The 12,653-nt window shown below is 40.9% G+C and overlaps 1 protein-coding gene across 2 annotated transcripts in view; it reads right to left on the bottom strand.

Annotated features, from left to right (window-relative positions):
• The window catches only part of LOC102473117 (pregnancy zone protein), a 58,986-nt gene that overhangs the window by 23,898 nt on the left and 22,435 nt on the right, over positions 1-12,653 (bottom strand). For both annotated transcript variants that reach the window (XM_006164863.3, XM_006164864.3), the window contains exons 14-15: positions 8,671-8,813; positions 2,209-2,358 (exon numbers count right to left, since the gene is read on the bottom strand). In XM_006164863.3, coding sequence (XP_006164925.1) covers positions 2,209-2,358; positions 8,671-8,813 — 293 coding nt within the window. The remainder of the gene's footprint in view (positions 1-2,208; positions 2,359-8,670; positions 8,814-12,653) is intronic.

Below are 12,653 nucleotides of genomic sequence, written 5' to 3'. Positions count from 1 at the left end.
ACAATGAGAAATCACCCTCACCCCCACCCCCCAAGGGGATGGCCATGCCACAGTCTCTTCTCCTCCATTCTCCTCTCAGGATTTTGGGCATGTATGCACATGCACCCAGCATGAGTTTAAAACCGCTGGATCTGGGACTTGAACTGTGGTTGGCCATGTGGGAGTCCAGTGATATAACCATTACACCATCTGCTAGTCCCATAATGTCAGAGTGTTTGTTTAACATTCTGTACTTACATTATAAAAAGCAGTTCAGAGAGTCACAGAGAGAGAGAGAGTAAAGATTAGGATTAGGATTCTCTTGTACAAAATAAATAATATATATTAATATATAGGCAGATGAAATTAATTGCTCAAAATCTGAGTCCATGTTGATTGAGTGAAAATAAAATTTAAATCTCTGTCTCCCAGCCCAAATACTTATTTTTAAAAAGAAACAGAAGGGGCCAGCAGTTGGTATGGTGATTAAGGCACTGAACTCCCACGTGGCCACCTGCGGTCCAAGTCCTGCACCCTGTGACTTGAAACAGGCCAGGCACATGTGCATGTGTGTCCGGAATCTCAGGAGGGGAGTAGAAGAGAAGTGGTCATCCCCTCTGGGGGGTGATTTCTCACTTTCTATAGTAAAAAACAAACAAACAAACAAACAAACAAAAACCCTCAATTAATTAATTAATTAATTAAAAAGAAGCAGAAAATGTGAACATCACAGAGAAGGATAGTGAAAGAATAAAAGCTACTCCTAGTCCATCCCCTAGAAATAACCTCTGTAAATGCTTGGTTCATTTTCTTTCTACATTTCATATGATTAAAGTCTCTCCAAGTTTTCTTTTTCATTTGCTATTTTAGACTAAATTTTGCTTGAGCAAAAAATTGAGGTGCAGGTCAACACAGAAATAAGTCCGTTTCAGTTTGGCTTCTGCTTGGAGCCCAAGGGCAAGCCACCTGCTCAGTCGTGTCGTGTTCATCCCTCTTAACCGCTCTGTGCTTTCATTGTCACTCTCATACTCTCGGCAGTCAACATGATCTGAAGATACAATGAAATTGTTTATGCTCCGGCTTAAAATCATCACCAGTTTACCACTGCATTGACTGTCAAACTCCAAATTCCTCACCAAAGTGCACAGAGCTCGCCCTTGTCTTCCTCGTTTTCTATTTCACCTGCAGACTCTAGTATCCTCCCCTCTCACACTAAATGGTAGGCTATTACATTTTTCTTCTTAGAACACTCCAAAGTCCTTCTGACCTCAAAATCTTTGGGCACGCTGTTCCCATTCTTTGTAATGCCTACCCTCGCCTCTCCACTACACTCCAATAGAAGAATCCCCTACTTCCTGTTTTAAAAACTATCAACTCCTTTAGTCTTCATATCAACAATCTTATTCATTTTATAATGCTTATCAAAATATGAAATTATTATATGTTCTCGTTCCTTTTTATGGGGGGGGCGATTGATGGGTGCATGCATTTGCCAGAGAGAGACAGAGAGAAAGAGAGAAAGAACCCACTCATGGAGCATGGTCATGCCACAGTCCATTCTGCATCCTTCCCTCCCCTCCTTTAGGTGTTTGGGCATGTATGCATACAAGCCTGGCACGTTTTCCAAACTGTTAGAGCCGGGATTTGGACCCCGTAGTTGGCCATGTGGGATCCGGTTGTCTTAAACACTAGATCCTTGTTCACTTTAATATTTCACAGTGTTATAAGTCTACATGGTCATTGGTACTCCTGGTCTCAGAGCAGTGTTTATCCTGTCTCGAGATACAGAAAATTTTTGTTAAATTAATAAACAGACCATGATGCCAGTAAAAGTGTCTTTTCAAAAGTGCTTCATTGTAACAGACCTTCTTAAAGACAAGTTTGAATGGAAACTCTCTTTTGTCCATACTTAAAGCCAGTGAGTAAGTGAACACTAATGATTCTTACAGTATTCATTCATTGAAAACGTGCTGAGTGCCTGTTATACGTGAGGTAACGTGGTAGGCCTGGGGAGTGTCGTGGGAGATAAGTTGCTCCCTCACGGAGAACGCTGCAGAGAATAAAACGAGGTCATCTGTGTAAAGCATTTTGTACAATGTCTGTGTGTCGTGGAAGCCTGCGAAGTCTGCCACTGTGAATAACTTGCCCTGTGAGATCATAACTTTAGCTTCCGAAAGCCGCCTTAGCATGTGAGCACTTGGTGACAACCAGGGATGAACGAGAACGCACCGTTTTAGGCGAGAGCTCAGCTTCAGGCTTCATGAGCAGCACACTCTGGTCTACTGCGCGGAGGCCGCAGAGCGAGTGCGGGCTGGCTGACACCTTCAGCTGGGTATCTGAGGCTGGCAGAGCCTGGGCAGAGGAGAAACTCAGATTGACCTGTAAAGAGGGCATAAAGAGGGCATGATTAGAGCAGCAACACTGATAATAACACAGTCTCAAAGCTCCTTCTACTCTGGTCTAAAACTAGTGTTTTCTTTACTTGCTTGCCACTTTATTCATCTTAAGAGTTGTAGTAAAAGGTGAACCAGTCCAAGAACTACCAATTCCTAATATTTCTAGAAATCCTGGAAATACGATTGCAATTAACTCATATTTCCTGCTCCTTATGTAATGATGGGCTATAAGCTGTTTTTGATCACATTGAAATAGAATCCTGAAAGAGGCTGAAAACACACTTATTCAGAAAAATGCATGCCTTGCTGCAGCTCCCCGAGCCCCAGGCAGTGTTTCTGTGATAAATATGTATACTTTGCTTGGCTGTGAAAAATCACACTACCTCTGAGACCACCAGCTGAAGTCCGCATGAGGTAATAGACAGACTTGGTCACCTGAAATTCTAAAGCAATTTATCATGATTGGAGATTTAGTGGGCCACTTAAAAAATTAAACATCTTATATGTACCTTAAGAGTTCATTGGTTTTGGGGACCAGCAGATGGCATAATGGCTATGTCGCTGGACTCCCATGTAGTCGACCGTGGTTTGAATCCCAGACCCTATGGCTTAAACTCATGAGTGTGCATGTGTGCCCAAGATCCCGAGAAGAGAATGGAGGAGAAGGGATTGCGGCACGGCCATCCTCCCAGGGGGTGATTTCTCGCTTTCTGTCTCTCTGTCTCTCTCTGTCTTTCTGGCGAGCACACGTACCCTAAAGCAAAAACCTCTCTAAAAAAAAAAGTTCATTGGTTCTGAAAATTTCAAAAAAAAGTAAATAAAGAGAAAGAACACCAAGATTATGGAAAATTATACAAATTTTTCCCCAGAGATTTGGTTCTGCTTTGGCCAGTAGACATTCATTGAAAAATTAATCTATGGGTTCTGTCTGTTTATGTAGACATTTTGAGTGGAATCTGGGTTATTGTCAAGTTATACAGTAGTTGCATTTAGGTAATTTCCAGGTTATTGAACTGAAAACTGATTTGGATAGGAATGAAATGTCAGTATGTTCAGCTAAATAACTTTTCACTTAGGTTGCTGAATTTACCTATGACAATCTTGCTATGTGGTCTACTAATTAAAGTAGCAGTTTGGAATTATGGATCATGAGGCATACATGAAAAAATGATCTATCCTCAAGATGCAGTAGTATTGGGAACCAGTAGTTAGCGTAATGGCTATGTCGCTGGATTCCCATGTAGTCGACCGCGGTTTGTGTCCCGGACCCGGTGGCTTAGAACTCATGCCAGGCGCGTGTGCGTGCGTGCCCAAGATCCTGAGAGGAGAATGGAAGAGAAGGGATTGTGGCGTGACCATCCCCCCTGGGGGGTGATTTCTCGCTTTCTGTCTTTGTCTCTCTCTGTCTGTCTGGCGAGTGTACGCGCCCTATAGTGAAAAACCTCTCAAAAAAAAAAAAAAAGATGCAGTAGTATTTATCCCTCTAATTCAATATATTTTAAAAACACTGCTTATGGAAAATTCTATTTTTATATGTTTGTTTTTATTTTTAGAAAATTTAAGTTCATTAAAATATGTTTATGGGGACCAGCAGTTAGCGTAATGCCTATGTTGCTGGACTCCCATGTAATCGACCATGGTTCAAGTCCTGGACCCGGTGGTTTAAATTCACGTGGGGCACGTGTGCGTGTGTGCCCAAGATCCCTAGAGGAGAATGGAGGAGAAGGGATTGCGGCATGGCCGTCCCCCCTGGGGTGGGGGTGATTTCTCACTTTCTATCTCCCTGTCTCTCGCTGTCTTTCTGGTGAGCACATGTACCCTATAGCAAAAACCTCTCCAAAAAAAAAGTTTATGAATTTTCACATCAAATAAGTAAGTTAAGGCACTGAGTCTCTTCTCAGTCTTTCTGGAACATAGAAGATCGAAAGAGAGAAGGTACCATGTTCTTGGATACGCCCTCCAGCTTCACTGCATTCTTTAGTAAAATGGAATTGAAGACTTGTGTCAGAATCTGCTGTGTGTTTTTCTTAGCTAATTATATACTACAAACAGATCATCTAAATTCAGTTCTCATGGCAGAAATGTTCACTTGCTAAAAATTCTCATTGTTTTAATCTCCTTAAACAGTCCTTTTATTTTATTATTTTTTTTCTTTTTTTAGTTTTGCTATAGGGCGTGTGCACTTGCCAGGAAGAGAGAGAAAATGATAAGTCATCTCCCACTGCAATCCCATGTCCTTCATTGTCATCACAGGATTTGGGGCATGCACACACATGAGCCCAGTATATTTTCCAAGTCACTGGGTCTCGGACTCGAACCATGGAGTCAACCATGTGGGATCCAGCCCTCTTTTTGGTGTACTTTTTAAAAAAAATATATAAAGTAGAGAGATTGAAGGAGCAACAGGGGCAACACTGAAGCAAAGACTGCCCAGCCTGCACTGATCACCAGAGACTCCCACCCAGCCTGTAGTGGGGGAGGAGGGGCTGCACAGCCCTTCAAGGACTAGCACTGAGCTCCAGCAGTCCCAGAGATAGAAGGTAGGAGCTGCTACCCCATCTGTGCTGATGCCACCCTGCCTCTCACCTGTCTAGAAGCAAGAGGGATACAAAAGCCACCCAGCCTGAGCTGAACATTGAAGGGACCCCCACCTTAATCGGATTACCACCATACATTGTACCTGTCTAGCTCAGCCTCCAGTCTCACTGGGAGCAGAAATTGGGTATACAGAAAGCAAACATCTGAAGACGGTGAGGTTTTGGGGAATTCTCTACCCACAACCTGCTTGGCAGTAAAAGGAGAGAAAATCCCCTCTGAAAATCCAACCCCCCAAACTCCCATGTGGATACCACACTCCCATCCACAGTGGAGGAGGGAAACTGGCACAGAGCTAACTTGCACCATAGGGAAGGACAGGGGCCCACAGCTACAGAGACATACAAAGAAGTAGGAAGAAGAGATTATATCACGAGATGACTAAAAATCAAAGCAGAGCCAAAAATGGGAGAAAACCAGGGAATACATGCTCCTCACCCATCCACTGGAATAGACTAATTTCTTACTAACAATAGTTAAAACCAGAAATCACAGAAATGTCAGAAAAAGACTTCATAATATTCATTGTATCAAAAGTCAATGAACTGCAAGAGAAAACAGACAATCAATTCCAGAAAAGGAGACAATCCTTCCATGACTTGAAGGAAGAACTCCATAAAGAGACAGAAACAGTGAAAAAGAACCAAACTTTGGAGATAATGTTTGGAGATAAAGACTACAGCATAGGAAATCAAAACCTCCCTCTAAATATGAACAGCAAATTAGACCATACAGAAAATAGAATCTCTCACCTTGAAGACAAAACCTCTGACTTAGTCCAAACAACCAAAAAGAATGAAAGAATAACCATTAAAAATGAAGATAACAGGGGGCCAGTAGATAGCATAATGGTTGCATCGCTGGACTCTCAGGCTGGACCTGGAGGCTTAAAACTCACACTGGACATGTGTGCATGTATACCCAAAATCCTAGGTTGAGAATGAAGGTACTGTGGTGTGGTCATCCCCTCTGGAGGGTGATTTCTCACTTTCGGTCTCTCTCAGTCTCTCCAGTGAGCATGTGTGCCTTACAGCAAAAACCCCTCTTAAAAAAAAAAAATAAGCACTGCCTTATAGCAAAAACCCCTCTTAAAAAAAAAATAAGAATTCACCCAAACTAGACTCGCTCATCAGGAAATACTTAAAGGAAAACTACATTAGAAAACTAAAGGGAGATAAAGAGAAGTTAAAAAACACAAAGCAATTAAGAAAAACAAAAAAGGGGTCATAAATATGGCAAAACACAAATAAAAAAAAACAAATGAGAACTTTGTAAATAAAAGAGTTTGCATGATAAAAATTCAGATTCAACTATTTTACACACAAGTAGGTTTAAGTACGAATTCACCAGATTTTGGATAGACAGTTGTCTTAACAGGTTTCATGTTATATTTATAATTATAATCATTATTCATTTTATAAAACTATATAACAGAGGAAAAGTTCAAAATGCTACCAGTAGCTGAGTCTTTGGAATGAATTTAAAGAAGGCTAACAGTTAAGAACTTCATAAAGCCTATAAATCACCAAATTGCTGGCTTTACCATGTCTTCACTTTTAAACATCTATTTAATTTTTTTTGTTTTACTTTTTTGAGGACTTTTTTTAAAAAAAAATATTTATTTATTTATTTTTATTTGTTACTATTTTTTAATTTGACAAGAGAAGGAGAGAGAGAAAAAAAGTGAAAGAGTAAGCCACTGGGTCTGAGACTTGAACTGTGGTCGGTCAAGTGGGCGTCCAGCATCTTAAACACCATGTCACATGCCGGCCTGAGGACTTGTTTCTTTATACACAATATAACACTGTGTTCTTACAAGAACTCACAGTGAGTAAGTAACTTTCTTTTTCTCTTCCCAATGAGCTAATGTTATCTACAATTTTACCTATCTCTAGCTGGACCGATAAATGATACCACAGATATTTTCAGATTATAAACTCTTATCTCCCACACTCTTTTCCATAGAAATTACAAATTCTTTTTTCACTGGCTATGTTAAGATGATCTTTGCTTTGGGGCTAGAAGGTGGCATGGTGGTTAAGGGTGCTAGACTTCCACATAGCTTGACCATGGTTCAAGTCCCTGACTGGGCAGCTTGCTTTCTCATTTGCCCTCTCTTCCTTTTTCTTCCTATCTCACTCTGTTCCTCTTTGGTCCAATTTTAAAATGAAATAAAGTTAAATAATTCTTTAAAAATAGATTGCCTTTGTTTTTTAAAAAATATATACTTATTCATTTATAAGACTTTTTTTCTGATTGTTAATTACTTTTTTTCCCTTTAGAACTGCACATTACAGTAAAGAACATCGCTGATAATTTATTATATACTTTTAAAATAGCCGGTGGAGCGAATTTCAAATGTGTGGAGTATAATGTAACGTTACATGTCGAAGGTGGCGAATATGTTTATATCCTCAATTTGTTTATTACACACCGTGTACATACTTTAAAAACCATACCATACCCTACAAAAATGTATCATGATTATATGTAAATTGGAAATTACAGTAAAAATCACTTTTTAAAAATTTGAAGTAGGCAGAGCCTATCTGGTTGCTAATAGGATTATTGTAATGGAGCAGTAAAAATCCACCTCCACAGTAGCAAATTTTGTTGGGATAAAGTTTATTTTATCTCCGTGGGCTTCACACTGCAACTTTGTATGCTTTAAACATAAAAGATTTCCCACCTGCATCTATACTAGATTTTTATACTATAATCATTGTTAGAGCTCCTGGGTATATGTTTCTTGAAATGGGGTTCATACACATATACCCCTGATTTGTATTATCAGACTGAATCCGAATTCACAATATCTTACTGGTTTCTGCGGTGGTACATGGGGGAATGCCAGCGTGTGAGGGAGTAAAATTGACACATCTTTCTGAAGCATCAATTTTAATTGAAAATTTTGGTAACAACATATTTTAAAATTAAAACTACTAAAAATGTATATTGGAATTGACTTTGAAACCCATATTAATTTTATGATAAAATGTTTGATAAAACAAGAAACTTCTAAAAAATTATTTTTTGTTTATTTTTAGAGAGATTTTGCTGTAGAGTGTTTGTGCTCACTGGAGAGACAGAGAGAGAAATCGAGAAAGTGAGAAATCACCCCCCAGGGGGCATGGTCACTCCACAATCCCTTCTCCTCCATTCTCCTCTTGGGATTTTGGACACACATGCACACATGCTAGTATGAGTTTCGAGCTGTCGGGACTAGAACTCAGACCATAGTCAGCCATGTGGGAGTCCAACACCTTAACCTTTACACTACTTGGTGGCCCACAAACAAGACTTTTTAAAAATTGTGTTCATGGCCACCTGATTTGGATATGACCACTTGATCTCTCAAGGTTGACATCACTGTCTGCTTCCTTTGGAGGAATAATTGAGGAACACTGTCTGGTAGTCTTTTTTTTTTTTTTTTTAAGAATTATTTATTTAATTTTATTTATTCATTCATTTATTTTAATTTGACCAGACACAGACACAGAGAGAGAGAGAGAAAGTGAGAAAGCGAGCCACCAGGTCCAAGACTCAAACCGTGGTCAGCCATGTGGGAGTGTCCAGCACTTTAACCACCACGCCACCTGCTGGTCCCTGCCTAGTAGTCTTTTCATGTATACAGTGTCTTTATTTTCTACACTTGAAAGGGAACAGAATAAAAGGATGAAGATGAAATGAAACAACCCACCTTGTTGGCAAAGCAGGTTTCAACCTGGAGTTCCTCAGTGTCTGCGATAACTTCTCCATTAGGTAAAATGGAATAAATAAGCAGCTGACCCTTAGGTGCAATGTCCGGTCCCACTTGGAAGGAGAGGGAGAAGACCCCTTTCACTGGAAAACAAAGTGCAAGGTTTTAGAGCAGGAACGAAGCTCTCTATTGTATAAAGAAGGGCTTCTCAGATTATTTCACGTATTCGCATTTGGAGTACATGGAAGGAAGACTTGCATTTATAACACTATAACACCTTGGCAGGTAGTGGCATTCCGTTGGCATATGTGGGACAGACGACATTTCCCTTAAAGGCATAGGTTTAATTGTTCATTTCCTGTGCCTTCATTGGAAAAAAAATCCATGCATGTCTCTATTTCTAAATGATAAGAAGATATTTATTTTTAAAAGAAGATGCTGAGTGAGAAGAAAGGAGAGAACTTTAGACGTCTTTATCTCTAAGATCCAGATCAACTAATTTCTTGCTATGGCGTGGAGAAATGCAACACAGTGTCTCCTTTCGGGCCATTTAAAACAGAGCAGTGATGTGAGTACAGGTAGTCACAGACCAAACATTGGGAGCCTCTGATTTTTTTTCCTTTTTTTTTTTTTTGGAGAGGTTTTTGCTATAGGGCACGTGCGCTCACCAGACAGAGAGAGACACAGAGGTAGAAAGGGAGAATCACCCCCGCAGAGAGGATGGCTGCTCTGCAATCCCTTCTCCTCCATTTTCCTCTCGGGATCTTGGGCATACACACACACGCACCCAGTGTGTTTAAGCCACCAGGTCCGGGACTCGAACTGTGGTCGACTACATGGGAGTCCAGCGACATAGCCATTATGCCAACTGCTAGTCCTGAGTCTCTGATTTTTATAAAAGAATTCTATGTATTATCATAGCGGTTGTTTTGGTATAAATTGCATAGCACTTAGGTAACAAATCTACTTGCTTTTAAAAATAAATTCTTATTTAAAAACTTTACTCAGACAGAGAGAGACACAGAGGTAGAAAGGGAGAATCACCCCCGCAGAGAGGATGGCTGCTCTGCAATCCCTTCTCCTCCATTTTCCTCTCGGGATCTTGGGCATACACACACACGCACCCAGTGTGTTTAAGCCACCAGGTCCGGGACTCGAACTGTGGTCGACTACATGGGAGTCCAGCGACATAACCATTATGCCAACCGCTAGTCCTGAGTCTCTTATTTTTATAAAAGAATTCTATGTATTATCATAGCGGTTGTTTTGGTATAAATTGCATAGCACTTAGGTAACAAATCTACTTGCTTTTAAAAATAAATTCTTATTTAAAAACTTTACTCTCCCCTTGGACATCTGGCAATCTCACTGGACAAAGCCTCAGGTAACCCTTTAAAGTGACAAATAAAAATGAAGCTTTCAAAAACTAATTTGCATAAATCAGAGGTTAATGTTTCTAAAGTATAAGAGAAAGAAACAAGAGATAATGATAAGCAAAAAAAAAAAAAAAAGGTGCCATAAAAGGAGGGTTACGGTGGTACAAGCATGGTTTTACTAAAAAGATGGAAAGGAACGGTTCTAACATAAAGTATTTGGTATAATAACATTTCTGTCTTTAGGAAAATGGCTAAAAAGACCAAACAGACTTACAAAACAGACTTACAGAACGTTGGTAATGCGATAGGAAGTTAGCCAGTAATAAGCGTGTGCCCTAGTGTTAGAGCCTAGGACTTAAAAAAGTTTGATAAAATTAGTTTTGTTGATAACTGCTCTAAAGGTGGTCATACTAGTAGGATGCTGTCAGTCACAGTTCTGCATGTTACTGTAAGTGCTCTATGCAACCGGAGTAGCTGCATCTTTGTCACATCATAATTGTAATAAACTGCTCTCCTTTAGAATCCACCAAGCTACAGATGGTGGTCTGGACAGTCTCCAGTGAATTCTTGTCATGACTTCTAAGGGGACACACTGGATAGACCTCTGAAAAGCCCCTGCCTGCCATGTTCATCATCATCGTCCCATATCAGCAGGAGCAGCCAGAACAGCCCATTACCCTAAGGGCAGTTAGGGGTACTTCTTCAGGGGGGGATTGAGACAGAGTCAGACCCACTTACTGGTGGACAGGGCAGTCCCACCCCTGGGGAGAGCCCCTGCTGTGTGGCTCCTGGCATTCCCTCTCCTCCCAGTCACCCTGTCCATCCGACCTTAGTGAGACATAGAAATCTTGTTCTTGATTAATTCATGGCCCACAGCTTCTAGACAAACAATCTCCTGACCTCCGTACCCACTCCAAAATGAGAGTAATCGGACCCATCCAGCATGTGCCCCTTCCCACACACCCCTCCTAGAACTAGTCAGGACAAAGCCCTTCCTGACCCACATAAAAACCCCTCCACAGTTCCTCCTTGGCTATCCATTTTCTGGGGCCCCTCCCTTCTTCTTGGAGCTGTTTTTCCTTCCCTCTCCTTCAATAAACTCTGTTTTTCTTTCTCTCTCCTTCAATAAACTACACATACATACTGTTTTTCTTTCTCTCTCCTTCAATAAACTACCCACTTTTAATAAATAAATATATATATACACACATACATACACACACACATTTTTTCCCTCTATACCTAAAAACCAAAAAAACTATATTCTTTATATCAATAAAAGATTTGAGGGCAGCTTCTGGTGAAAGCACACAACAACAGAGTCAAAATAAACTTGAAATAATCATACGGAAACCTAAGGTGGAGTTCTGCAGCAGAGTTAAACATACGCAGGAATTAATTTTATAAGGAACCAACAAAATGGTCATGGCACCACAGGGTTAAATTTAAGCCCGAGTTTCTTAGATGTCGGGGCGAGTGGAGCCCGGGGGCTAGTGGAGCGGTGCAGGGCCTCAGTAACACCTGATGCTGATGACTGAAATGATGGCATTGGGGGTGTTTGAGCTGGGGAGATTTTCCTGGGGTTTTGGTTTTGGTTTTATTTGATTTTGAGTTTGTTATAGTCTGTCACCAGAAAGAGGCACAGAGAGAGAGGGGACATGAGTGACTGTGCTAGGCAGTCAGGTAGCGATGAGCGGGCAGCCCTAAGAACGGAGCAGAAGGACACATGCCACATTGGTCAGGTAGCGATGAGCGGGCAGCCCTAAGAAAGGAGAAGGACACATGCCACATCAATCACAATTTATCAGGAGGTACAACCAAACCCTCCATGAAAATGCCTTCTTCCCACCCAGATCCTGGCGCCAGGAAAGCTAGGCAAATCCCATTTTTCTTCTTTGGTACCTGAGGAAGCCACATAGGGATGATTGCAATTTCTCTTATCATTCTTCACAAATACAAAAAAGACCCTACCAAATGTTCAACTAATTGGGCAGTTCATCTTAATTAGGATACTGCTATCCTCAATACTTAGACTGGGCATGGACTGGGAGGTACTCAACTTCCTCAGATTCTTCACCTGAGGATGCCAAAGCTCAGGAGAAACCCTCCCCCCCAATTGAAACAAAGAACATCGACAGTATGACAGATCGATAGTATGACAGGTGTTAAATATTCATTATCACCTCTAAGAATAAAAGGAACACCTAACCAATTGCAAACACAGTTGCTACCTAGCAACCTGCCCGCCCCAAAGACTTTTGGGTGTACCTTTTTTTTTTTTCCCTAAAATTTTTCTTTTCTATGAAATTCTCTTTCCTACCTACTTTTATTGTGGTTGTTGATTTATTTTGTGCCTAGGGACAGCTCTCTAATTTTAGTGACCTGGACCCAAAGAACCAAGGATTTTACACAACACAACTCAGCACTTTCCCATCCTATGACACAATCACTCCTGGGGAGGATGGCCACTCCGCAATCCTTCCCTAGGCCGCTCTCAGAATTTTGGGCACCCATGCATATGTGACTGATGTATTTTTCAAGTCACAGGGTCCATGCAGTCGGCTATGTGGCATCTAGCCACCTTAATCTCCGCGCTACCAGCTGACC

This window comes from Tupaia chinensis, unplaced genomic scaffold (genome assembly GCF_000334495.1).
Source record: "Tupaia chinensis unplaced genomic scaffold, TupChi_1.0 Scaffold143747_1, whole genome shotgun sequence".
Lineage (NCBI taxonomy): Eukaryota > Metazoa > Chordata > Mammalia > Scandentia > Tupaiidae > Tupaia > Tupaia belangeri.
Note: the sequence above shows the minus strand (reverse complement) of the source record. Positions and strands in the feature narration are given on the sequence as shown.